Consider the following 27,779-nt stretch of genomic DNA (forward strand, 5'->3'; position numbering starts at 1 on the left):
GCTCTTTTGAAATGTTGACATCGAATTTCAAGAAATCGAGTTGATAACTTAACAGAGTAATATCTAATTTATAGACTTAATAACTGGGTTGAGAGAAAACCCGAAATAAGAATCAGGGTCGAAACTGAGTCGAATTTCAGTTCAACGGCGTTGAAATTAGGTTCTAAACTGGTTTCAAACAAACAGTTTGACAGTAGTTAGAATGGAAGCTGTATTAGTTTTGACATCAAGCGAAAACAACATGAATAACCAATGTGTCTCCATCACCGCAATCGATCGTGAGCTTGGAGAGAATTTCTCTGTATATCATCTGTCAAGGTAATGACGGTTCGTATTTGACAGGTCGGGATGGATGATTCTGTGGATACTAAAATTAAGTATGCATAAGGAGTGTATCGAAAATAAGCTATCCACAAATTTTTCTTTCAAATTATGATAAAAAACGATATTTTATTCAAACTAAAAATTGATCCGTTAATGTACGAGGTTAAACTTGAGTATAATGAAAACCGAATGAAATTTAAGTTATTCCTTCAAGAATTTTCGAACTTTTGATTGAACGCTCTTTATGAAGTTCCGGACAAGTGTTGCATCGCATTTTTTGGACGATTGAGACCAAATTTTTTTAAACTCCTGTATGTTCCCAGCTGCCTTACCAGTCTTCTTGAAGACCCTCTTAACGATTGCCCAGTAACGTTCGATGGGTCGAAGCTGAGGGCAATTTGGTGGATTGATATTTTTCTCAACGAAATTTATACCCTTTTCCGCATGCCAATTGAGAGTGGTTTTGGCATAGTGAGCCGACGCTAAATCCGGCCAAAACAGTGGAGGTGTGCTATCCTTCTTATATAAAGGCAGCAATCTCTTCTGGAGACACTCAAATTGATAGATTTCTGCATTTATAGATCCGGTAGTATAAAAAATGGTTGACTTCAAACCACAGGAACATATTGCTTGCCATACCAGTATCTTTCGACCGAGTTTCTCTACTTGAATCGACCTGTCCGCATCGCTCACATCCTCCCCAACAACGACAGTTAAGCATTGTGGACTTGAGAGGATTTTTGAGTCCTCCTTTACATAAGTCCCATCGTCCATCAAAACGCATGCATCCGGACACTGCAAAAGACGCGAATACAATGTCCGGGCCCTTGTTGCTACTCGCTTCTTCTGTTCTACACTTTTCTCGAGATTTTCTGTTTCTTGTATGTCTTCAGGTGATTTCGCCGCTTGATATGCTGGATCATTCCGACACTCGTTCCTGCTTTTTCGGCCAAATCACGTATTGACATTGATTTTTTCCTCAAGACTAGTTTCGGGTTGGAAAAACCGGGTTTTTTGCCTCTTTCTGGTAGCTCATCCAACGAATAGTGTTCTCCAAACTTATTAATGATGGTTTTACCAGTGGCATGATGAATTCCAAACCGCTTTGCCAATTTTCGCATAGTAATATCCTTTTCACTTAGCCATGTGTCCAGAACCTTGATTTTCACTTCCTTTTCAATACGCGATATTTTGAAAACGCGGCATTCCAACCGCACAAATAAGTAAACATACGAAAGCTAACAGCCAAACACACAGCATGCTGTGATCTGAACATAAAAAAACATCACAAATACATGCGTACAACACGATTGTGGATAGATTATTTTCGATACACTCCTTAAGAGAAGGATAACGTGTATAATCTCTTAAAGACTGTCCAAGAAAGTATGGACGCACTTTGATTTCGCTGTAAATAATTCACAAGTGTTAGATATTCAAATTTTATTCGATATAGGGTAACAGAGGTATTTTGGCCCACTTTAGGATTGATTTTATTTTGGCCCACTTTATAAAAATATCCACCAAATATTGTAATATCTTTAAAAACCCCTTCCGCAATAGGTAATTTAATGTGATTAGCTTCAAATTGATGCAAAATGAGTTACTTAACATCGATAAAATCCGATGAAATCGATAAAGTTTGTTAGTAGGGCCAAAATATATGAAGTGGCCAAAATACCTCTGTTACCCTACTGATAATATTAGACTACAACAACAGAATATTATTCTCAACATTTGCTACTTAGCCATTGTAGACTAGCTGGCGCACCTTCTTGCGAACGTTCCTCATTAAATTCCGTACAGACTTCTTGGCGATAAGTTTTGACACTTTTTTCCAATCTTTTTTTGTTGTTGAATGGTTTCGACTGCCGAGACATGTTTCCTAAGATGTGCCTTCGTTAATGTCCAAAATTCCTCAATTGGTCGAAGTTGTGGGCAATTTGGTGGATTAATGTCTTTTGGGACGAAAGTGACATTTTTGGTAGTATACCATTCTACCGTTGATTTCGAGTAGTGGCAAGAAGCAAGATCTAACCAGAAGACAACAGGATCCTTGTGGCTTCGAATCATGGTAGAAGTCGTTTTCGTAAACATTCATTGATGTATATTTCGCTGTTCATTGAAGCAGTGGTGATGAAGGGTTTCGAAATCTTACCGCAGCTACAAATTGCTTGCCAGACCATAGATTTCTTACCAAATTTTTCGACTTCAATCGATGTCTCGGATTGGTTTAACAATTGCCCTTCTCGCACCGTAAAATATTGTGGTCCCGGCAAGGATTTGTAATCGAGTTCCACGTAGGTTTCGTCGTCCATGATTATGCAGTTCAAATTTCCAGAACATTTGACTTCGAAGTGTCCACTTTTTTGGCCATCCCGAACTGAAACCTCCTTCTTTCGCTCGAACGCCTTTAGTATACGTTTATCCTACTGAGGGTTAGCAGGACCTTTTTTTCGACCCGTTTTCGGTTTATCCTTAAAGGTGTTATCCTCACCGAACTTCCTGATTGCATTTCGCACGGCCTTTTTACTTACACCATCCATTTTTGCTATCTTTCTCAGTGACAGTCCGCGTTCTGTGCACCATTTGTACACAATTTTTTCGATGTTGTTCTGCTGAAAGTCCACGCATTTCGAAACAAACTAATGAAAACGAATAAACAACTGTACAAGTGGTTAGAGAAGAGTGTAAACAACAGGGCGCAGCCATAAAAATTGACAGATTCTGAACCATTGCGAAATGGCTCTTTAGAATTATAATAATACGAATTCGATTTATGATATTTCTATAGAATAGTTTCCGGCGTTTGTGCTGATAGTTGAATCAGTCCCCAAACAACCAAGAATATGAAGCATCATCTTACACAACTTGACGAGTGAAAAATTCAAATAACGATCAGCATCTTCTCTTCTATGTCCCCACCGAACTTGCTGTATGAGCACAGGAAAATTCATGCACCCACCAAAAAAGTGTAAGAACGATTATCTAGCAATATACAAAAACAAATAAATTTATGTTGCTATTATTTTTTCTCTCCCTAAGTCAACAGCAACTTTCCAGCTGACGGTTATGTGGCATCTCAGTACACGGAGGGAGGGGTCTACGGCAAATAACCAATACAAACAACGTACGCCACTGTGTATGATTGCAGTGTGTATTTTGAGGATGGAAACCCGAAAAACCGAAAATCCCTGGCGAGTGTTCAGTTGAAAAGTGTCACCGGATCAGTAGAGTCACGTTTCTACGTCGCGTGTCGCGTACACTGCATATCCTATGAAGAACGGTCGTGAACAACAACAATGGAAATGGATAAAGCGACGGATTTGATCCAACCGGAAGAACGTTTGAAGCTGACCCGGATACCCAGTTCGTCATTTTCGATTGAGAACCTTATTGCGACGACGGAGAATAAGCAGAAAAATCATTCTCCGTCGCTAATGGAACGAACCCGGATGACCAGTTCGGGTGAGGCCGGCCAGTACCTTGTGGGTGGTTACAATGCCGCCATGTTATCGTTTAGCAATTTCCCGCTGTACAACCCTTGGGTGGGATACCTGTCGCAAACGGCCAACGAAAAACTTTCGCAATTATTTTCGGGCGTTACAAGTGGTGACAAACGTGTTCATAAATCATTACCGAGTGAAGTCGTTGACGAAGCTGGCCCCAGTCCTACCGGTCGCAACGAAAGGGCCGGCCAAAGTGGGGATAAATCGTCGATCAATGTGAATCTGTCGAAAGCGTACCCCGGCTTGATCTATGGATCACCGAGTCTTGAAGTGGCCGCACAATACTTTGCAAACACTCGGAAGCCTTTCTATCCGGCGGCGGAATTCTCCGAGAGAGGTGTTATCGATGAGAGCACAGTTCATAACAAAAGTAATTTGAGTAGTGACGGTGATAGTGCAGGACGAAGAATATATCTAAGAAATTTCAGTACTGACCTGGATGTGCCTAATCGGAGTAGTTTGGATGTGCATGACTCGGATTCCAGGCAGTCCTACTTGAACATAGATCGGGACGATGATGACCAAAATCTTGGTGACAGCAACGACGAAGGATCATACAGTGACGATATCAGCTTGTCACTGTCACCAGCCGGCTGCGGGAAGAATGCTGGTAAGAATCGCTTGTTGTCGAAACCGAGAGGGGAATGAGTTAGCAGTTCCATAATGGAACGGTTTGGTGGGAAAAAGACTTCATTTTTTTCTACACGGCTTATTTGGATTGATTTCATGGAAATAAGTTGCAAGTCACTATCTAATAGGTTGTATGTACAGGATGATTGGTACAAGTAAAATTTGTAAGAAGGGTAATCCAATAGATGGTTTCTGCGGTATTTTTCGACAATTGATTAAACGAATAACATAATACATAGTTAGAAGAATCAGTAATCCGATCCTATATGATGCGGAGGTGGGAGTTGAACCTATATTACCTGCGGAAAAGATGATCATCTTTGTCACGATGCTATTCCCAGCTATATTATATTTAGTATTCTGGACTAAGGACACAAATTTGGAACTATTTGGAAGTGAATACGACTTATTTTATTATGGGGCGCCTTTTCAAAAATTCGCCCGGTACAACAATGAGCAGAACTTAATTGTAAATATTTCGAGATGTACAAAATGCAGCAAGATAATTCTTCTAACATGCCATAAGAAAAATGATCAGCAATTTGTGATTGAATTTTCAACAGTATGAGATATCCATAAATAATTTGAAAATTAATTTTTTTAAACTTTTGGAAACAATGAGCAAAACTCAACACACTTGCTTGTATTTCTCGTACCCGAGCTGACGGTTATAAAAGGTAAACTCTGTTCCAAAATCGTTTGTTTCTTCTAGTGCGTTTATGGAACTGAACGACATGGTGAGTTTCTTCCACTAACATCAGTAACAACAAACCTTCTGCGTTATATAAAGCCTCAAACGTTCAGGTCGTGCTCTTATTCGCATTTCGGACGTCGGGGCGAGCAGTCGCCTTCAATTCGCAGCAGCAACGAATTATCAGTAATTGCATTCAGCTTCTGGATACTGGTCCTGGATTCGGGAACTCAATTCAGAACTTGAATTTCTGGTTTAGAATTTAGTTTCAGACTTCAGTTTCAGAATTTAGTTCCAGGTTCCAGGTTCAGAATTTAAAATTACGTGCTGAATCCTAATTCTTGTTTCGGGAGCTAGTTTCTTTGCTAGGTTTTTCAACTAAATTTAGTTTCTTAATTTATGGTCGCGACTCGATTTCTGATTTAAGATTTCAACTTAAGAATTCATGAACAAAATTCAGGATATGAATTTCAGTTCTGGATTCTGGAACTAAATGTTAGATCTAAACTCCAAACCTAAATTTTAGAACTGGCAGAATTTAATTCAGAATTTATTTCTGAAACTCGTAACCTGCATGCTGGAACTAAATTTGGAATATGGATTTTTCTACATTTCGAATCCGAATTTTGCAATTGAGCCTGTCCCAAATTTAGCTCTTGAATCCAGTACTAGAATTCAGTCCTGATCCAGAATTTTAGTTCTGATGTAGATAAATAAATGATCATTTTTGCGATTTGGTTTTCCAGAACTATCGTTCAACAAAATAAACTCAAACATTTTGCTTGATACAAAGCATCATTCGAACAACATTTTGTAATTTTTTCGTGGAAAAATATTGAGAAATAAATCGGTGAAGAGGTATTTTTGAGAACGCTTCATGAAAATCATGATTTACGGTGTCCACTGTATTTCAGCGCAGACTACTCAGAAATCAACAAATCAAAGCAGCATAGTTAGAGTAGAAGTTTTTCTAGACCCCAACGTTTCTGTTTGATTTTATTTTAATTTTTTTAATTTTTGGTGCTTGTTCAAAGTGAAAACTACGATTTTTCACAAAAAATTGTAGCTTTTAAACCTCCTCAAATAACAAACAACGAAAAGGAAAACGTTGGGGTCTGGGTTTTTATATGTAGAAAGTGTCCAAATTTTTAAAAAAATAATATTTTCTCTTATATAATTTGTTATAATGAAACTTTTCAAGAATGTTTTGTCATGTTTTTAAGTCAATCGAAGCTGAAATCTTAGGCCGGTGCGCCGAGTTCTTACTTCTTCGAAGTATGAGATAAGCAAAGATAAAGGTCCATAACTTGCTGAGTTTTGTTCCGAAAGGCTTGAAAACACAGAATATTCTTGAAATTTTTAACTGTAAGAAAATATAAATAAAAAATAAATTATTTTTCAAATGTGTTAGACCCTACCCGCCCCTTAAGCTAATAAAATTCAAATAAGATCAAAATCTACTAAGGATCCAAATAATCAAATTTAATTGATTCCACTAATTACATTTAATTTGATTTTATTCCACTAGAGAGAAAGCGGACTTTTGTTCGTAGCATTCTAAATATCCAAATTTACTTTTTTGCGGGATCGTATAATCGTATCGAGTGATTGCTCGAAATTTCTGAAGCGCTGACATCATGTATCTCGAATCGAGTTTCTACAAACGATTATTGCTGAAGTCAATTCGGCTAAACCGTGACATTACGGGTCGCTATCGATTACGTGATCGAGATTCCAGCCAGAGATACCAGGTTCACAGATTGATTTGTGTAACACAGATTTTCAATATGCTGCGCAGATTTAATAAATGACACAGATGTGATCAATCAGACTCGGAAGAGTCCCTAAAGGGCATCAATTTGCTAGGGAAAATACAGACAAAATATATTTCCGACAGAGCGTTTAAAGTAGCGAGATCAGCATTGTTCACAGACTGATTGTTGGTTCAATCACAGATTTTTGAAAATATCACCTGGCATCCTGGTGCGGTTCTAAATGTCAAATAAAATTAAAACCATTTATTTTATTTTTATTTATTTATTTGATTTATTTATTTTTAATTTATTTTTAATTTTTTTGAATTTTTGGTGGTTGTTCAAAGTGAAAACTACGATTTTTCACGAAAAAAATCGCCATTTTGTAGCTGTAAAAACTCCCCAAAGTAACAAACGACGAAAACAAGAATGTTGGGGTCTGGATTTTTATATGTAGAAAATATAAAGAAAATAATAAATGATTTTTCGAAATTGTTAGACACAACCCGCACCTTAAGTTCAATTAATCCAGTAGTTATATCTTCAAATAAAATACTATTGAATAAACTGCATCAGAATCAGGTAATATAAATGCTTATGACATTACTCTATTCTGAATGTTAGAATATCAAATAACTGAACAATTCGTCTTCTATAAAAATTTTGTTCTTGCTTTGATATTACAATGTCAGAATTTTATATTTTGTTGCAGTTTCCTCATGCAGACTTTGTTATGATTTTTGTGTTTAACTCTTATTTCGAACTAAATAATGTCAATTTCTACCATTGAGATGTTTGAATTTTATAGTAAAACTTGTTATTGGTTTGCAAATCTGTTCTACTCGGGATGTGACAATTGGAAATAGTAACCACCAACCATAAAATTATTCGTTTCAATTTAAACTGGTGACAATCGATTCATGTTGTTTTTTTGTTGGAATGATGAATGTTGATTTTAACTATATGCTTTGCTTATTGTTTGAAAGTTCTTTCAAAGTATAAATTTAGTCATATTTAGTTCGGAAAGCAAATATTTATTGTAACTTAGCCAGTCTATGAAAGTGAAAATGGTTATATTCAGGTTCAGGCATGTACCAAGGATTTCGTTTCGGGAGGGACCTCTAGATAACAAATTACAGGGTTATGTGCGAGACACGACCGAACATAATGACATTAAAAATGCAATTCTGAAACTCTCTCATCAACAGATTTAAATTTGAAAAAATAGGCAACAAATTGTGAAACACTAACGTTACTAATACAGGGTGATTTTTTAAGAGCTTGAGAACTTTTTTAAACAATAAAACGCATAAAATTTGCAAAATCTCATCGGTTCTTTATTTTAAACGTTAGATTGGTACATGACATTTACTTTTTGAAGATAATTTCATTTAAATGTTGACCGCGGCTGCGTCTTAGGTGGTCCATTCGGAAAATCCGCTTTTTTATCGACAAATTTTGTTCAGCGATGAGGCTCATTTCTGGTTGAATGGCTACGTAAATAAGCAAAATTGCCGCATTTGGAGTGAAGAGCAACCAGAAGCCGTTCAAGAACTGCCCATGCATCCCGAAAAATGCACTGTTTGGTGTGGTTTGTACGCTGGTGGAATCATTGGACCGTATTTTTTCAAAGATGCTGTTGGACGCAACGTTACAGTGAATGGCGATCGCTATCGTTCGATGCTAACAAACTTTTTGTTGCCAAAAATGGAAGAACTGAACTTGGTTGACATGTGGTTTCAACAAGATGGCGCTACATGCCACACAGCTCGCGATTCTATGGCCATTTTGAGGGAAAACTTCGGAGAACAATTCATCTCAAGAAATGGACCGGTAAGTTGGCCACCAAGATCATGCGATTTGACGCCTTTAGACTATTTTTTGTGGGGCTACGTCAAGTCTAAAGTCTACAGAAATAAGCCAGTAACTATTCCAGCTTTGGAAGACAACATTTTCGAAGAAATTCGGGCTATTCCGGCTGAAATGCTCGAAAAAGTTGCCCAAAATTGGACTTTCCGAATGGACCACCTAAGACGCAGCCGCGGTCAACATTTAAATGAAATTATCTTCAAAAAGTAAATGTCATGTACCAATCTAACGTTTAAAATAAAGAACCGATGAGATTTTGCAAATTTTATGCGTTTTATTGTTTAAAAAAGTTCTCAAGCTCTTAAAAAATCACCCTTTATATCATTCTCAACTGTGTTCAAGAAGTATTTATAACATTTATAAATACTTGATTTATAGGTGCTTTTTTCGAACTTCGGCTTCCGTTTGTAAATAAAAATTTCTGTTCACGACCAGTGCAGTCGCAACCTTATCTAATGTTCATCAAGAAATAATATAATTTCGTCTTCAAATCACCTAGTGACAAGCGGTAATTCGTTTTCTGCAACCCATAGGGTTACCACCTGAACGGGCCGCACGTATATTTTTAAAACATTAATTTGACAAGTGACAATCCAATAAATATTATGTAATTCAAGCACAATTCGAATTTCCATGTTGATCATTCAGACGTTTCTAATCGTTTCCCCGCTCACGTGCAAATAGCTTTTTGCTTGCCGGGCGAGAGAAGTGACATGGTGGTAACCCTAGCAATCCAATCGCTCACCGGTGAAGCAAATTGCAATGTAGTGAATACACACACAAACGAACACATATTTGACATACAGCGCCGCACTGCACACATGTTAAATGTGGCAAGTCCATCAACAAATTACCGAGATACAAGCGCTTCAAATTAGGTCCAAAAAAATAAATCGCCGAATGTTCAGAATTGGCCTGCTAGTTCCCGTAGAATCAACAGCTGATAATACATTCAATATACTCAAGTGAACATGACGACGCGTCACTAAAACGAAGCATCCAGCGAACGACAAGCTAGCTGCTGGGACGGGTATAGCGTGATGGGTAAGTCGATGCCTTTCACGCCGCCCGCCTGGGTTCGATTCCTAACCCCGCACATAGGGTCAGAAAGATTTTCTGGTAACGCTGCTATTTTTGAAACTTTTGATTGACACCCGGCTCCGTATAGTGAAGAGTAAGGCAGTTATAATGCCAAAAAAAATCACAGGGTTGTGTACGAGACATGACCGATCCTTATAATAAAAAATACACTTTTCCACATTTCTCATCAACAGATTTAAACTTGAAAATTAGGCAAATAATTTTGAAACACTATCTAGGATTCTAAAGCTAATGTTAGGATTTTAGGAATTTAGAACCTCCAGTTACTAATACATACACGTCCCGGGTTGGCGGTTCAATGCATAGGGCCCTGGTCTTACAAACCAGTTGTCGTATGTTCGAGCCCCGACCTGGAAGGATTCGTAGTGTCAGTAGAATCGTTGCACTAGCCATGCAATGGTTCTGTACACTCGGAATCGTCTGCGAAGTCTGTTGAAACAGAAGGTCAAATTCCACTACAGGAATGTAATATCAAGGCTTTTAGTTACTAATACATCATCATCAAGAGCGTTCAAGAAATATTTATAATAATGTTCATGAAAAAAAGGTTTTTTGGGAACTTCGCTTTCGTCCTCAAATAGATATTTCTGTCCATGACAAGCGCCACCGGTGATTTGTTTGCTGTGTTTGATGCATGTTATTGGGCGACGTTGAATCATGGTCGTAAGTCCACAACAGAATGGTATTTCCGAGAAACATATATGCAAAACTTCCAACGTTGACGCATAACTACAGAAAATTGGCATTAAACATTTTGCAATTAAAATTATATAATTTTTAAATGCCATAATAAAGAAAAAAAAAACAATTTCCCCGGTTTTCCTTATCATAAACTACAACCTGACACCAATATCTACTTGTTGATAAACTGCATTTATTCTTTATAATTAAGTAGTACATGACGAACCATTTTCTTATGTTGTATTTTTACTCTGATTGGTTTGAACCAACGATAGTTCATTCTGACTTTTAATAGCAAAACTGTACTTTTAATAGCAAAACTGTAGGGTGGGTAATGTCAGAAACCAGGCACGTGCCCATAAATTTTTTCTGGGGGGTGTTTCAGAACATGTTAATCAACCAAACCAAATATTTATATAATTACTTGAAAAATTCTTCGTTATAGAGATGTTTGTTGAAAATTACTTATTGTATAATTAACTTAAATGTTTATAGAGAATAAATTCCATGATATAATAATTCCTTGAGTTTCGGAGGGAGTTTGACTCCTAAAGTGCATTTTTATTACTTTCTGCAAAACTTTTTATTATAACAAACATTTTCGAATAATTTGATTAGTTATTCTTTAAATCGAGGAAGCCGTAGCTAAACAATTTAGAGGCTTTTGCATATTTTCAAGTGTTTAAAGGAAAATTGTCAATTGAACACTTGAACATGATTTTTCTGATCGAGAGCAATAAAGATTAACAAACACAAGTAACAGCTCACAGTGACTTTCAGGGTTTACGTAGTCGTTGTTGCAATATTTATGCATGAAATTTTAACAACTTGGAGTTTTGCAATTGTGCCGTTTGGATCAGGGTCATTTCGCCGAAAACCATTTCGCCGAAAGCCGTTTCGCCGAAAGTCATTTCGCCGAAAGGGTTATTTCGCCGAATGGGTCACTTCGCCGAATGCCATTTTGCCGAAAGGGTCATTTCGCCGAATCCTGAAATCGTCTTGAAATCGTAATCAGCATTGATTTAAATTAAAGACAAACGAAAGATGATAGCGTTAACGCCCGTTTTGTTAACTTACTATTGTACTTCTGAATAATGATTGATTCATGAACCTCAGAAAGTAGTTCCCAAGAAAACTTGTTGACTATTAGCTAGTAAGCATCAAAGCAATTGCATAGGTGTATCTACCAGGCAAATGTAGGTGGTATTTTCCGTTTATTAAGTGAAAATGAAAAATACTAATGCGGCTACGCCACATCGTTTTAGTTCATGTGCTGTCCGACCTCGCTACCGCTCGTTCGGACCTAACTAAAGCAGAGAAACCTAGCTTTGAGTAGACCGGGCAAACGAGGCGGTTACAGGTTTGTATGCAAGAGGCCGCCGCTTTTGACGGCGGTTCGGCGGCCGACTCAGCTGGCGTCTTGGCTTCGGTTATGTGGCTGCGCCACATCAGTTATACAGGAGATATGACCCTTACGGCAAAATTACCCTTTCGGCAAAATGACCCTTTCGACGAGATGACCCTTTCGGCGAAATGACCCTTTCGGCGAAACGACTTTCGGCGAAATGACCTATTCGGCGAAACGACTTTCGGCGAAATGGCATTCGGCGAAACGACTTTCGGCGAAATGGCTTTCGGCGATATGACCCGCTCCCGTGCCGTTTTTGGATCGTTGTGACGCGAAAAAATATTAATTTCACAACAATTGTGTTCACGAGCAAACTTCAGGAAATCGATTTGACACATTATTCGCGGAAAATAGATTGAATGCTTTTCCTAGAATCAGAAAATCAACAGGAAAAATAACATCAGAAAAACGCACCTTTGTTGAAATTTGTAATATTTTTATTTTAAACTTTTTTAATGAACTATCATTTGAAGTTGATGTAATTAGTACCTTTTTTAAATGAAAAAGTTACAGCTTAAATTATTTAAATACCAACACATCACTATTAATAAGCAACAGACAGAGAGAAAAGTTGAAAATGCATGAAACAGAGAAAATTAAAAAATTTGCAAAGAATTCGAACCTTCACCCTTCTCCTTTCCGGGGAGACGCTCTCCCAAGTAACAATTTTTGTTACGCTAGCTTGTTTGTGACTAGTTTGCAACCAGATATTTAAGTGATTGTCACTAACATCTAACCACTTGCATGACTCAAAAAGCGCAGTTTCTACTAGTTGTTAAGTCGGCTAAAAATAAGTTGTCGTTACGTTGTAATGCCATACTGAAATAACTTATCTTTTCATAACTTGTTTTCAAGTAAACTAGTTGAAACTAAGTCACCAGCGACAAAATAAACATTGAAGGAATCCAGAATACTTTTCTATCATCATTAAAAAAGCAGAAGAGTACTTTAAGTTACAAACTTGATACAAGGTATAAATTTCACAACGATCCAAAAACTGTCGAGCGGAATTCAATTTTACTTAACTGTTTTTTATGCGCCTTCAATCAAAATCTGTTTATAAAAAATGATCAACAAAATAACCCTAAGGTCAGAATGCTCAAAATTATTCCAAGTAGAGTGATTTTTCATCATTTTTAATTCATGTATCATGAGAATTATAATATTATCACAATCGATGTTCAACCCCTATATTATTTTCTTCGTGTTTATGACAGTGCATAGAACAAAATTGACTATTCTGCCTTTCACTATTTTCGGCAAAAAGTAGTTTTGAAAAAAGTAATATCCTGGTTTTATTTACGTTTCATACACTTCTTGAGACTCCATATTGTGTTCGCCATATTCAAGCCAAGAAAGGTTGTTTTGTTTGCATTTTCGTTATCAAAACGTTGGGAAAACCTATCGATAACTATCTGAATCAATGAAGAAATTATGTTATAATTTTATAATATCTAAGTTATTGCTATATCAATTCACAGTAACGATTCACATATACGTTAACGTATTTATAATGGTTTCACAACGGAAAATAAACCTTTTTTCGACAAGTAGCTAAAAGCATAGCTGTGATTAAAGATATGTTCGAATCAAGTAACACTGCTGTCACCATGTTTTAACCAGTCTAACATAAAAAACATGTTCGTGCTCTTGTTGCAACACAGTTGGGCTAAGTGGTATCAAAACTAGTTACGGGTTGATACTATTGAAGTCAAATTAACTTATTTTCAACTAGTAGCTAGAAGCATAGTTGTGATTAAAGATATGTTTGGATTAAGTAACGATAGCTTATAAATTATGTTTAATTCAATATGACACAAAGATGTTATGATTGGAAACCTGAATAACTATTTCGTAACTAGTTATGTTATGATGAAACATTGCTGTCACCATGTTTTAACCAGTATAACATGAAAAACATATTCGTGCTCTTGTTTCAACATAGTTTGGACTTTGTCGTATCAGAACTAGTTGCGAATTGCTACTTGGGTCTACCAATTACGCTACTCTGGTACATGTGTAGAACATTCTCCAGAACTCTATAGATGAAATAGTGCTGAACTGCACACAAGCCGAGTGAGATTGTGATTGAATACATTTGCGCAAAATTTTCAATTTTTGTTGGTTCATGCATTTTCAACTTTTCCCTCTGTCTGTTGTCATTAGTGGTGATGTGTAAAAATTGAGTTCAGGACTGCTTTAAGTGTTAACACAAAACCCCAAAATAATTCATAGGCATTCGTACAATTTCAATTTTTTTTATCAAAAGTAATAACTTAAACCAGAGGTGGAAATAGGCAAATGTTTTGATTCACAGTAAATAAAAACAGTCAGTATTATCCTTTCATATCAAATAACAGATCGGCTGAAAAGTTCGTATCGTTTCTATGAGAGGGCGCCACTAGAATTAAATCCATACCATATTCAGTTAGTACCAACCTTCAAAAGATACGTGTATAAATTTGACAGCTGTCTGATTATTAGTTTATGAGATATTGCATTTTTAGTGAAGCTACTTTTGTTATTGTGAAAAAAAATGAAAAAAAAGGAATTTCGTGTGTTGATGAAACACTACTTTTTGATGAAAAAAAGTGCCGGCGATACCAAAAAATGGCTTGATGAGTGTTATCCAGACTCTGCACCGGGCGAAGCAACAATTCGTAAGTGGTTTGCAAAATTTCGTACTGGTCATATGAGCACCGAAGACGATGAACGCAGTGGACGTCCAAAAGAGGCTGTTACCGATGAAAACGTGAAAAAAATCCACAAAATGATTTTCAATGACCGTAAAGTGAAGTTGATCGAGATAGCTGACACCCTAAAGATATCAAAGAAACGTGTTGGACATATTATTCATGAATATTTGGATATGAGAAAGCTTTGAGCAAAATGGGTGCCGCGTGAGCTCACAATCAAGACAATGCACCGTGTCACAAGTCGATGAAAACCATGCTGAAATTGAACGAATTGGGCTTCGAATTGTTCCCTCATCCACCGTATTCTCCAGATTTGGCCCCCAGTGACTTTTTCCTGTTCTCAGACCTCAAGAGAATGCTCGCTGGTAAAAAATTTAGAAGCAATGAAGAGGTAATCGCTGAAACTGAGGCCTATTTTGAGGCAAAGGACAAATCGTACTACAAAAATGGTATCGAAAAGATGGAAGATCGCTATAATCGCTGTATCGCCTCTGATGGCAATTATGTTGAATAATAAAAACGAATTTTGGCAAAAAAATTTGTGTTTCTATTAAACGATACGAACTTTTCAGCCGAGCTGTTATTTATTGTAGATACTCTAATGAATTTTGAAACAAATTATTTTTGATAAGTAAAAGTTTGGTTTTACTTAGAATTCAAAAATGTCTTCATCGTTATCAGTATTACTGTCTGATTCGGAATCAACATTTCAACAAAGTTAGGCTCGATTTAATGGTACTCTGTGTTCTTCAAACAGGTTTGAAGTTCTAATGGCTGTCACTCCGGTGATATAATGGTATAAGTGTACCTCAATTTTATCGGATATGGATTATCCGATATCAATAATTTTGAGCTCGTTGAGTGAGTTTATTTCGTCGGTCGCATCGAAATTCCATGCGTCGTGATGTATTTGAAATTTATTCAGCAATACTGTCGTGGTGGAGTAACATAATCAATATAAACAGCTAATAATATTACCATACATGCTGCGATGAATAATAATTATGATAATAAGAAAAACATGTCCAATCTTTGTGTGTGCTATGCAGCTGATTAGTATAACCCTATTTAGCTTGAATATCATACACAGAAATAACAGGAGTGCAGGATTTTGCTACGCCAATTCAAACGCCCCATTCAAACTTTGAATCTAAGTTCGTGAAAATCGACCGGTACCAGTTCCATTTTGGAAATTCCATTTATTCTTAATGCTTTTTATCAGAAAATCCCTGTGTGTTATACTGTTTGAAACATAGCAGATTTCAAAAAGTGATAGTTTTTTTTATCGTGTATTTATTTGTTTCAACTTTGAATGGGATAACTGGATAAAATCTTCGTCGGTACTTCCAGAGCAAATCTGTTGAATTTTGCATTGAAACTTTCTACGTGTTTCTCTCCGCTGAGGGATTTGTTACACATTTTGAATGTTATGAATCTTATCTAACAGATTCAATATCGTTTGCTGTATTAATTAAACGTATGCGCTTGCAACCCATTATTTAACCTACAAGTTGTTTGAGATCTAAAAGATTTTTGAACACTGGATATTGCACCAGTGCACCTAGCATAAATTAGGAGGTAAAAACCTTTTACTTCTTAAACTTACCATACTGGATATTGATGACGAGCCTTTCATTTTAATCTAATTATATGGAAATTAAATATTTTTATCTTGACGAATTTGTCTATTAAAAAAATTTTCGGAATCAAAATTCATTCAAGTGTAAAAAATTACACCAATTATCGATATTATTTGGCTCGAAAAGTAGTTTAATGTATGACCATGCAAACTATTTTAAATAAATCTTAAGGTGGTGTTGAGATCGCACAAGGATTTTCAAGAAGTAGATAAAAAAGCTTTAGAATGATTGAATAGTTACAGATACTTTTTCCGCTTTTGAAAATCTAATTATTAACAATTGTGCCGTACGCCAAGCAAAGTAATTAAACAACTCTCAGCAAACACAACTGCCAAAAAATGTAGGGTTTTAATATTCTTACAAAATTGTAGAAATGTTATTAAACTGGAGCGCTCGTACCTCGTTCGTGGCTGAATGCGCCGAGAGCGAACGAAGCGTTGTACATTCATTTCTGCCGCGGTACACAAATGCGCGAACGAGTTTTTGTGAGTCTTCTGAGAATGAGAACAAATTTGTCTCAGCGCAATAAAATGAGCGCATAAGGTCTGCTGCTACTCTGTGTAATATACAATTTCCACAACTTAAAAAAATAATCTCAATTTTAGTTTTGTTACCCAATTTTTTAATTCACGGTGTTCGGTTATTTTATTCACAAACAGAAATCTTGATTCACATTCTCGTGGGCAAAATGGGCTTATTTCCACCTCTGACTTAAACACTAGACTATAATTTCACAGCTTCAGAGCATTTTCTTATAGTGAGCCGAATATGGTGGGTGAAAGATCGGTAGTAACACCAGGACTTCGTTAAAAACCTCAAATATTTTTAATTCGGTATTCTGAAGTTGTCATATAGATGGAAAACATTTGTAGTTTCTTTGAGTACAAAAATAGTGAACTAGTTTTTCGAAATGAAGAAACTAGTATAAGTAATATTCGCTGAAACGTACTTCTAGACGAGTTTCACAGAAAGTTTCCTTTTTGAAAAATTACCAGAGAAAATTTCTGAAAGGTTTATTATAATTTTTCCTATTCGTGAACATCACAAACATAATCGAGAATTCTCGAAGCTTGCTGCTTTGCGAATACTATTCGGCGATAATTCTTGATAAATCGAATTCCACAACAATAAACAGTTCCAGCGGGAGCCAAACTGAAGCGTGTCAAGTACTATTAATCTTCATAAACTTCCCGTCCGTGGGCACATCGAATTAATTTGCAGCGGAAAACGCATAATTTCCATCCATAGATATGATCGACCATTTCTCCCCACTTGATGTTTATCGTTCAAATCTGTTCAAAAGCCGACGGACCATTTTCCCCCTTCTCGCGTAATTCAATTGACTCAATGCAAGTCAAACAGACCGTTAGACCGGGCGGCAGATAGATAGATAGATAGACAGGCCCGTTTGTGGCCAAGCCACCGCAAGTCACTAGGGAGCAACATTTTTAGCATTTTGCAGCAACAACAGTGCAAATCGACTGAATCCACAGCCGCTACAGGAAACGGAGGGCGGCTACGGTTGTTCGCAGCGTGGCATCGTGCAGCGCATTTTCACCACATCACTCATCGTTTCGTACTGCTCAGTAAAACCGGCCGTCTCTAGTAAAGTAGCTTAGCATGTAAGATATCCCGATTTGTTGGCATCATCATCGTTTAACTGAGTTTTATTTTCATTATCATAAATTGGTCGTTTATGCATAGGGGACCGGAGGGACGATGGTACAGCAGGCGGGTGCTTAAGTGCGTTATGAATAAATTACACATTTTTGTGACGAAATGTGGGTACAGAGCATTAATCGGTGTTGTAACTAGACTTGATTTTTTTTTCAAACCGAAGCAAGATTATTGTTTCGCTTCAATTAAACATCTCTATAGTTGACAAATTATTTAATTTCGTGCTGATTATCACCACAGGAACGTCGCTAACTATCTTTTTCTACTAGATAAAACTATATTTTTCTACTTACAGCATTGAAGTTATTTAGTTTCAAGCTTTCTTTGGAAATAGAGAAACTGTTTGACCATAGTAGGACAATTTTAAAAATTGGATACAATCTATAACACAGCACTCAATAAGTCGTGTGACTGACACACAGATGGCGCTATCGTTTTGAAATACCAACTTTCAAAACACTATGTATGAAATTTTATGACATTACGATTAGTCAGCTAAAAATGACTGCCATTCAAGTGAAGATACTTTTGTCATTTTCAAAGCTATGGATTCAAAACAATTTCGTGTGGTAATTTATTACTGCGTCTAAAAATGATGACTTCAAAAGTGTTTTCCGGACTCTACTCCATCGAAAAGATCCATTTGTTTGGTTTACTGAATTTAAACGTCATCTTACACTTCTTACAAAGAGGGTGCCACGTTTACTCACAGTCGATTGAAAACTCCAACGTGTTGATAATTTAGAGCGGTGTTTGGTCATGATTACAAGTAATAAATCAGACTTTTTGCGTCGATATGTGACAATGGATGAAACATGGGGCCATCACTTCTCTTCAGAATCAAAACGATTACCATCTGAATGGACTCCAGCCGGTGAACCACGTCCGAAGGGTCCCCTCACGGACCCCACAAGACCGTGGGCCCGGGGGCACGTGCTTCCACTGCACTATGGTCCGAAACGGGAAATAAGCGTGACAAAAATATTTTCACTATTAAATATTAGTTTTTTGTAGTTGGTGTCTTCACAAACGTTGTTTGGTGTTCCTTTTGATGAAAAATGTTACTAGGATTGTCCTCATTTAGATTGAAATCTGAAATCTAACTTTTTTAATTGAACTCAAAAATGATTTTATTGTACAATAAAGTTGTAGGAAATTTTATTTTGAGCAACTTTGCTGAAAAAAGCATCTCTCTAGCTTTTTATTTGATCGAGTTACATAAATTTTTCCGAATAAAAGCTGGGTGGCTCCTGAAAATTCACTTTTTTTGTTCTAACTTTTTTGTGAAACGTTCTACGAAAAAGTTGTCTTCAGAAGAGTTGTTGTACTAAACATTGCGCGCAATTTTGTTCAACCAAAAGTAAAAAGTTATGATTATTTTTTCACCAAAAACTTGTCAAGTTTCAAATATCAATATTCATTAGATGCCAGATCAATAAAAATATATCCTGGCCGTTTTCTGAAAGGTCATAATATAAGTAAAAATTTAAGAGAAAATTGGAAGGGTGTTATTTTTTAACTTATTTAAATTAGTCTTAAAAATACCTTTAAAAAACTCAAAAATCATTGAATAACTCTTAAACACCTTAACGTATCAACATACTGTCTTCAGCAGAATAATAGTATCAAATTAGTTCTACAAGTGTTCCATACATTGTCCTTCCGAGAAATAAGACAAACAAAAACTACAGCCGAAAAAATTGCAGAACAATTTTAATTAATTTATTACTAAAAGAACAACTTCAATTGAGTTTGAGCAACTGATGATTAGAGACACTGTGTAATATGGTTATTCCGATCAAGTTGGTCATGATAAATCTACGAACAGAAATTTTCGTGATCTCGACAACCATTCCAACAAGCTGGTGCAAGTTAGTAAAATGCAAATATTTTTATCCACATCGTGCCGAGACGCCTATGACACTGGCCTTTCTTTTCATCCATTTGTGTACCGAATAGCCTGAAAAAACCGGAAAACGACCCACAATGAGTTTTGGTTCGAATAAATACATTCTACTCATTTTAACAAACTAATGATTTTTTTGGGTTTCAGGAAGTGCTTTGACTTACAACAAATCTTTTTTCGGCTGTAGTTTTTGTGTGTCTCATTTCTCGAATGGACAATATATGGAACACTTGTAGAACTAATTTGATACTATCATTTTGCCGAAGGAAGAATGTCGATACGTTAAGGCGTTTAAGAGTTATGCAATGTTTTTGAGGTTTTTAAAGGTATTTTTAAAACTAATTTAAATATGTTTAGAAAATAACACCCTTCCAATTTTCTCTTAAATTTTTACTTATATTATGATCTTTCAGAAACCGCATAGGATACATTTTTCTAGATCTGGCATCTAATGAATATTGATATTTGAAACTTGACAAGTTATTGATGAAAAAACACTCATAACTTTTTATTGGTAGCTCATATGAAGAAGCTTGGTTGAACAAAATTGTGCGCAATGATTAGTACAACAACTCTTCTGGAGACAACTTTTCCGTAGAACGTTTCATAAAAAAGTTAGAACAAAAAGAGAATTTTCTGGAGTCACCCTACTTTTATTCGGAAAAATTGATGTGACTCGATCAAATAAAAAGCCAGAGAGGTGCTTTTTTCAGCAAAGTTGCTCAAAATAAAATTTCCTGCAACTTTATTGTACAATAAAACCATTTTTGACTTCAATTAAGAGTGTTAGATTTCAGATTTCAATCTAAATGAGGACCACCCTAGTAAAATTTTTCATCAAAAGGAGCGCCATTTGATTACAAACAACTTTTGTGAAGACATCAACTACAAAAAACTAATATTCAATAGTGAACATGTTTTTGTCACGCTAATTTTCCGTTTCGGACCACTACGCACTGGCCATCTGTAAAAGCGGCCCTGCTGTTTCAACAAAGACAATGCATACTGCTTATTGAGTGATGTTATTTCATTTAATCGGTCCAAAAATAGTCGGAATTGAACAACCGATCGTTGTTCCAAAGAAGGATAAATCAGGGTTTACGACAAATTAAACAAAATTAACTCAATACAAAACTAAAGTTTTATGAATGGTACTGGAAATTTCTGTATTCATTAAAATCCTGCTACACAGCTGTATCAAGTACAAAATAAGTTCATTTTGTTTGTCATCTTTTTGACGAAGCAAAACTTTACAGATTATTCACAAAAAATGTTTGATTTATATCAACAAAAGATGAGATGAAATGATTTCTTATCATGTTTGTAAAATCAAACCACTATAAATCCTAACTTTATCAAAAATGTTTGTTTATTGAAACATTCATTCAAACAAACTCATTACTTGATTAAAATTTTCTAAGAAAAATCAGATATATCATTTTGTTGTTTTCATTTTATTTTTACTATTTCAATAAAATAAATTGTTGTGTTAAACCCAAATTTGGTTATTTTTGCAACTTTTCTTTGCCTGTATTTCAAACCACAGCACTAACTTACAATTATTCGTTGGCCAGTCCAGCGCAGCGACGATTTCCAGCGACGTCAGATGAACTGTCATTTCCTGTTCATCAACAGAGATGCCATTTATACAGATTTATCTGTATTATACAGATTTTTACATAGGCATACAGAATACAGATTTGGTACAGATTTTCTAAATTTAATACGGATTTTAAAAAAAGCAAAAAACAAGCTTTTTCGTATGAGCAAACTATTAGTATTTGAATGCAGTGACAAGAAGCAAAGTCTTGGCATTACATTCTTTTTGTGGAATTTGACTTTTCTGTTCCAACAGACAGATGGAAAGAATTATTGCTCATCGAATCTACAATTCTACAGCCATAATGTGTTGGACTAACATCTTTGAACATCATTTTATTGTTGATATTTGATTTTATTAGAGAATACAGATAGGGTAACAGAGGTATTTTGGCCCACTTTAGGATTGATTTTATTTTGGCCCACTTTGAATAAATATCCACCAAATGTTGTAATATCTTTGAAAAATCCTTCCGCAATAGGTAATTTAATGTGTTTACCTTCAAATTTATGTAACATGAGTTACTTCACATCAATTAAATCCAATAAAATCGTTAAAGTTTGTTAGGTGGGCCAAAATATATGAAGTGGCCAAAATACCTCTGTTACCCTAATATAGATTTTTCATATAGAGCAATACAGATTTCCTATGAAAAAATCTGGCATCTCTGTTTATCAAATGATAGAACCATGTTACATCATACATTTTTTGTTGTCTTCATTATGAACCACGTGCTTTACCATAACACGGAAAAAAGATTCAGAACTGAACGCAAATCAATTCCAATCGATAGGTCTTACTAGTTGACGGCCGAAAGAACCGACTTCGTCAATACCGGTCTCCGGCTGTCGTTTCTGTAAGCATTGGAATTATTGGTCATGAACTCTGAAATGGAACACACTCACTTTTCTCTGCGATGGTTTCACTTATCCGGTTCCGGAATTACAGAGTGACGAATGTTGAAAAATATATACCGTTACTTAAATGGTGATAAAATGTAAAATTACTCTCATGTGTGGAACATTACAATAGGGTAATTAATAAAGGAAACAGTATGCTGGGCAATGGCGTACCGAGGAAATTTGGCGCCCAGGGCAAAATAAGAGATTTGTTGCCCGCATCGTTGGTTTAGTGAACAAAAAAAAACACAAAGCTGAACTCTATCTCCAGAAAGCTGACTTGGGCGACAAAAAAAAAAGTCCCAAACATTACTTTGGCGCCCCCCTAAAATTGCGCCCGGGGCGAATTGATGTTATCTTTATTTCTCCTGTCACTGCTTGATTACGATGGGACTAAATATTAATCAAACAGTATAAACATTGAATTATATTCATTTACACCAATGAACTCCGAAGTTCGATGACTTTTTGCAAAGAACAATGAACTTTATCAATTTATGTATTCTTAGTACTCTCATTGATTTTTTTAACTTCAACGGGGAATAGGAAAAATAAAAAAGTCGCCTACCTTTGACTGAGTATACTTCTACTTGGTCATAGAACTATCGAGTATCTAATTTGACAGTCACTTTCACCGTACCGATTACAGTTGACGATGATTTTAGTCAGTCTGTCAAGGTCATTTGACATGACTGACAAATTGCAATTCTGATCTTGAACTTACTATGTCCAAAAATTAAATGATATCTCAGCTTTGTCGTAGATTTAATGCGTAGTATGTAAGTAACCATTGTAATTCATTTATATGTCGTCTACATTTGCTTCACGAAATAAATAAATGAATAAAATGGCCAAATTTTCAAAATAGTATTCAAAAATATTCCAATCGGTAGTTATTGTAACTACCACCAAATAAACCGATTTCGGCTATACTGGTTCCCGGATTCCGATTTCGGAAGCACCAGAAATAGTGTTCATAAGGAGTGTATCGAAAATAAGCTATCCACACACATCACATGCGTACGTATTTGTGATGGTTTTTTATGCTCAGATCACAGCATGCTGTGCGTTTGGCTGTCAGCTTTCGTTTGTTTACTTGTTTGTGCGGATGGAATTCGGCGTTTCAAAATGCTGCGTATTGAAAAGGAAGTGAAAATTAAGGTTCTGGACACATGGCTAAGTGAGAAGGGTATTACCAAATACAAATTATAATCCGGAATACTTCGACAAATTTTCAAGGACACATTTTGCATCGTGCGGTACACTGTCATGATACACTGTCATAGTGACAATGTACTTTAACGAGTTTTCTATAAAACTAGCAACACTGAAGGGTAAGAGCAAGTTCACCATAGTTACTGTTTATTGTAGTGAAAAATAAATAAACAAACAGTTTTTATCTGATAAACAAGATCACAAGCGAAATGTAAGTTAAACAATAATCTAGAATGGTTAAGCCACCATGAATATACTACTAGCTGTATTGATAGTTGTAGATTCGTAGGTGTTTGTGTTCATTTTTCATCTTTTGTGCTAGTGACGGTGATATTTAGACTGATTGTAGCAGTTTAATACAGCAGCGATAAGCATAAACAAACAAGTTTGTTTTGCACCGTAGCAACTAGCATAAAGCGTTGCCAGAAACGATCTCCTTCCACATTTTCAAACTATCGCCATGAAAGGGAGTAATTTGCTAGGCTTACTTGTTCAGGCTGTGAACCAAACATTGGCGGTTCGGTTGTATGGGACTTAGGGGTATTATTATTTGTATTTGGTATTACTGTGCGAAAATTGGTGAAGCGGTTTGGAATTCATCATGCCAGTGTTAAAACCATCATTAATAAGTTTGGGGGAACACTATTCTTTGGATGAGCTACCAGGAAGAGGCAGAAAACCCGGTTCTTTCGACCCGAAACTGAACCAGAAAGTGGTATTTCTAATCATGAAGAACAAATCAATGTCAATACGTCATTTGGCCAAAAAAGCAGGCAGAGATGGCATTTCACCAGAGAGATACACGCTGGAGTCAGATTCTTGTCCACACCGAGGATGCAAAAAACGAAGCATCGCACAAAGAGGAAAGCGCACTTCTTCTCAGTGTCGAATAGACAGCATTTGAGTGTGTCCTTGTGGTTAAAGCAGCTGGCGCGAGTGAAACACATTCTCTTCGCATGAATCGCTCACACGCGCTCTCGTCTAAATACACCCAAGTGACCACTGGCGCGTGATGGTGAGCGAACACTTCTGTGAACTTCAATTAATAGAGAGTAGATCTGGCCTTGATATGAAAAATTTGCAAGGAAAACCGAAAATTTTACGATAAATTGTTTTATTTTGCTGATTTTGCGTGTCCACGCTTCTTCTACGCAAACCATACAGCAGAGTGTACACCTCTGTGAAAGTATCTGCATCCACCTCAGAGAATTTATTAGCTAATGCTCTAGCACTTTGGTGCGATTCAGTGGAAGAGGTAAAAGAAAATAAACAAACGCACTCATGATGCGTGCACACTTTATGCTACAGTGGTGTATAAATGTGAAAGAGAAGAGCTCTCGTTGAAGTTGTCAGTGCGAGGGGAGAAATTTTGCTTGCTCTTCGTCACACAGAGGAGATAGACATCTCTGAAAGCAGGAACGAGTGTCGGAATGATCCAGCATATCAAGAGGCGAAATCACCTGAAGGCCTACAAGAAGCAGAAAATCTCGAAACAAAGTGTAGAACAGAAGAAGCGAGAGCAACAAGGGCCCGGAAATTGTATTCGCGTCTTTTGCAGTGTCCGGATGCATGCGTTTTGATGGACGATGATATACAAAGGAGGACTCAAAACCCCTTCCAGGTCCACAATACTTTACTGTCATCGTTGGGGAGGATGTGAGCGATGCGGACAGGTCGATTCAAGTGGAGAAATTCGGTCGAAAGATACTGGTATGGCAAACAATATGTTCCTGTGGTTTGAAGTCAACCATTTTTTTACACTACCGGAACTATAAATGCAGAAATCTATCAATCTGAGTGTCTCCAGAAGAGATTGCTGCCTTTATATAAGAAGCATAGTACACCTCCACTGTTTTGGCCGGATTTAGCGTCGGCTTACTATGCCAAAACCACTCTTAATTGGCTTGCGGAAAAGGGTATAAATTTTGTTGAGAAAAATTTCAATCCACCAAATTGCCCTCAGCTTCGACCCATCGAACGTTACTGGGCAGAGGGTCTTCAAGAAGACTGGTCAAGCGTCCAAAAAATGCGATGGAACACTTGTCCGGAACTTGATGAAGAGCGTTCGATCAAAAGTTCGAAAATTCGTGAAGGAATAGCTTAAATGTCATCCGGTTTTCGTTATGCTCAAATTTAACCTTGTACAATAAAGGATCAATTTCTAGTTTGAATAAAATATCGTTTTTTATCATAATTTGAAAGAAAAATTTGTGGATAGCTTATTTTCGATACACTCCTTATACTCCAAAATGGAACTCACTCACTTGTCTCTGTCACTTGACCGATTTTCACAACCTTAGATTCAAATAAAAGATCAGTTTCATTTTTAAATCTTAAATTTTGTTTTAATCCGACTTCCCGTTCTGGAATAACAAATACTTTAAATTTTAAGACGTCATTAAAAGCGACGATGCATAGAAGGGAAAAATTCTTAATTTGGCTCAAAACTATTCCAAATTGCAGAATGTATTCGTGGCTAGTCGTTCGAATCGAATCAGACCTCCGGAAGTTCCGGAAATAGTGATTAAAAACTGCTAGAATTATCTTATGACTAACATACAATCTTATGTCGTTTTTTTTTTAATTACAGAGTTAGATGAATCTGATTCGGAGCCTTGTTCGGACGAAGAGAGAGGCCTAGGACACTCAGCGTCCACCGGCGGCAGTGGCACCAGCGGTACGAGCGAAAGCTGCTCAAAATCACGTCGTAGACGAACTGCATTCACCTCGGAGCAGTTGCTAGAATTGGAACGGGAATTTCATGCCAAAAAGTATCTTAGCCTTACGGAGCGAAGCCAGATCGCTACTAGTTTAAAGTTGAGCGAAGTACAGGTAAGCGACGATGACGACGACGACGATTTCTTGTGCAATTTTCTTACCGAATGTTCTTACTTAGGTGAAAATCTGGTTCCAAAATCGACGAGCCAAGTGGAAACGGGTTAAAGCTGGTCTCAATTCGCACGGTTTAGCTAATCGCGGGACCGGCGGCAACGCGACCAACTCGAAAATAGTAGTTCCTATACCGGTGCACGTGAACCGATTTGCAATAAGATCCCAACATCAGCAGATGGAAAAGATGAATCTGGTTGGACCAAAAGCAGAACTACGGAAAGATCTGGGCATGGAGGCTAGTAGTTTCGAGCGGTTTGGTCTGAACAAGCAAGGACCAAAACCGACTGGCAGTTTCTGAGATTAGGTGGTAAATCCGTGGATTAAGTGCAGGTGTGGATGTTGCTGTGATAGCGGCGATTAGGGTACATTAATTTTATCATTTTTTAAACAACGAGAGCAATTTTCTTATTTCCGACGATAGACGATTGCGGGATGTAAATTAAGGCCAATTAGGATAAGTGAGCGAGGGTAGATCCACAAATCAATGTAATATATAAAAAGTCAGGGCAATGAGGGAAGTGTACTTCAAATAATGTTAAGTTCGTGTTTGCCGAGTAGTTCACTACTACGTGCTTGTGTAAATGTATGATTATAAATTTAAGACTCACTGTCATAATTTGTATTATTCGCCTTTCTGGATTGCTGTAAGTGGAAATGGTGATTACACTCTAATAAAGCACATCCGTTTCTAATTACAAACATCGTTTTGAGATTATGGTATAACGAAAGATAATAAGCCATGTTTTGATATTATTTCTGGTCACATATGCTGCTATTGAGTTTTATCTCGATCCTACTTCCGGTTCCGAATCTACAGGATGATATACACAAAAAATGGAAAGAAATGTCACTCACTTTACTCAGAAATGGCTGAATGATTTCCACAAACATAGATACAAACAAAAGGTTTTATGGTCCCACAGTATGCTATTGAATTTTATCTTTTTCCGGATCCGGAATTACAAGATAATATGCGCAAATCTATGAGAAAATGCGCCCTCAATTTTCTTACAAGTTTCTTAATCGATTTTCACAACCTAAGATCCAAATAAAAGGTCTTGAAATTTTTTAAAAAGTCTCCGAAACGTTTATCCAGATCCGACTTCCGGTTACGGTACTGCAGTAAATATATAAACCTACTTTGGGACTACTAGTCCCCGGTTTCCGCTTCCGAAAGCACCGATAATAGTGAAGAAAAGCTCCGTCGATTTATTCGCTTCAATTTCCTGGTAGTATTCGTGATAAGAAGAGAAAACGAGAGAAATGAATTCTACTCAACAAGGTTCC

General features: G+C 36.6%; 1 protein-coding gene across 1 annotated transcript; it reads left to right on the plus strand.

Annotated features, from left to right (window-relative positions):
• The first annotated feature begins 3,546 nt into the window (after positions 1-3,546).
• On the plus strand, positions 3,547-27,169 carry LOC131437627 (homeobox protein unplugged). The gene is made up of 3 exons (XM_058607100.1): positions 3,547-4,443; positions 26,191-26,432; positions 26,497-27,169. Exons 1-3 carry the CDS (start codon positions 3,627-3,629, stop codon positions 26,788-26,790), a joined length of 1,353 nt encoding a protein of 450 aa, XP_058463083.1. The 5' UTR covers positions 3,547-3,626; the 3' UTR covers positions 26,791-27,169.
• Positions 27,170-27,779: the final 610 nt, after the last annotated feature.

The sequence above is a fragment of the Malaya genurostris genome, chromosome 3 (genome assembly GCF_030247185.1).
Source record: "Malaya genurostris strain Urasoe2022 chromosome 3, Malgen_1.1, whole genome shotgun sequence".
Taxonomy (NCBI): Eukaryota; Metazoa; Arthropoda; class Insecta; order Diptera; family Culicidae; genus Malaya; species Malaya genurostris.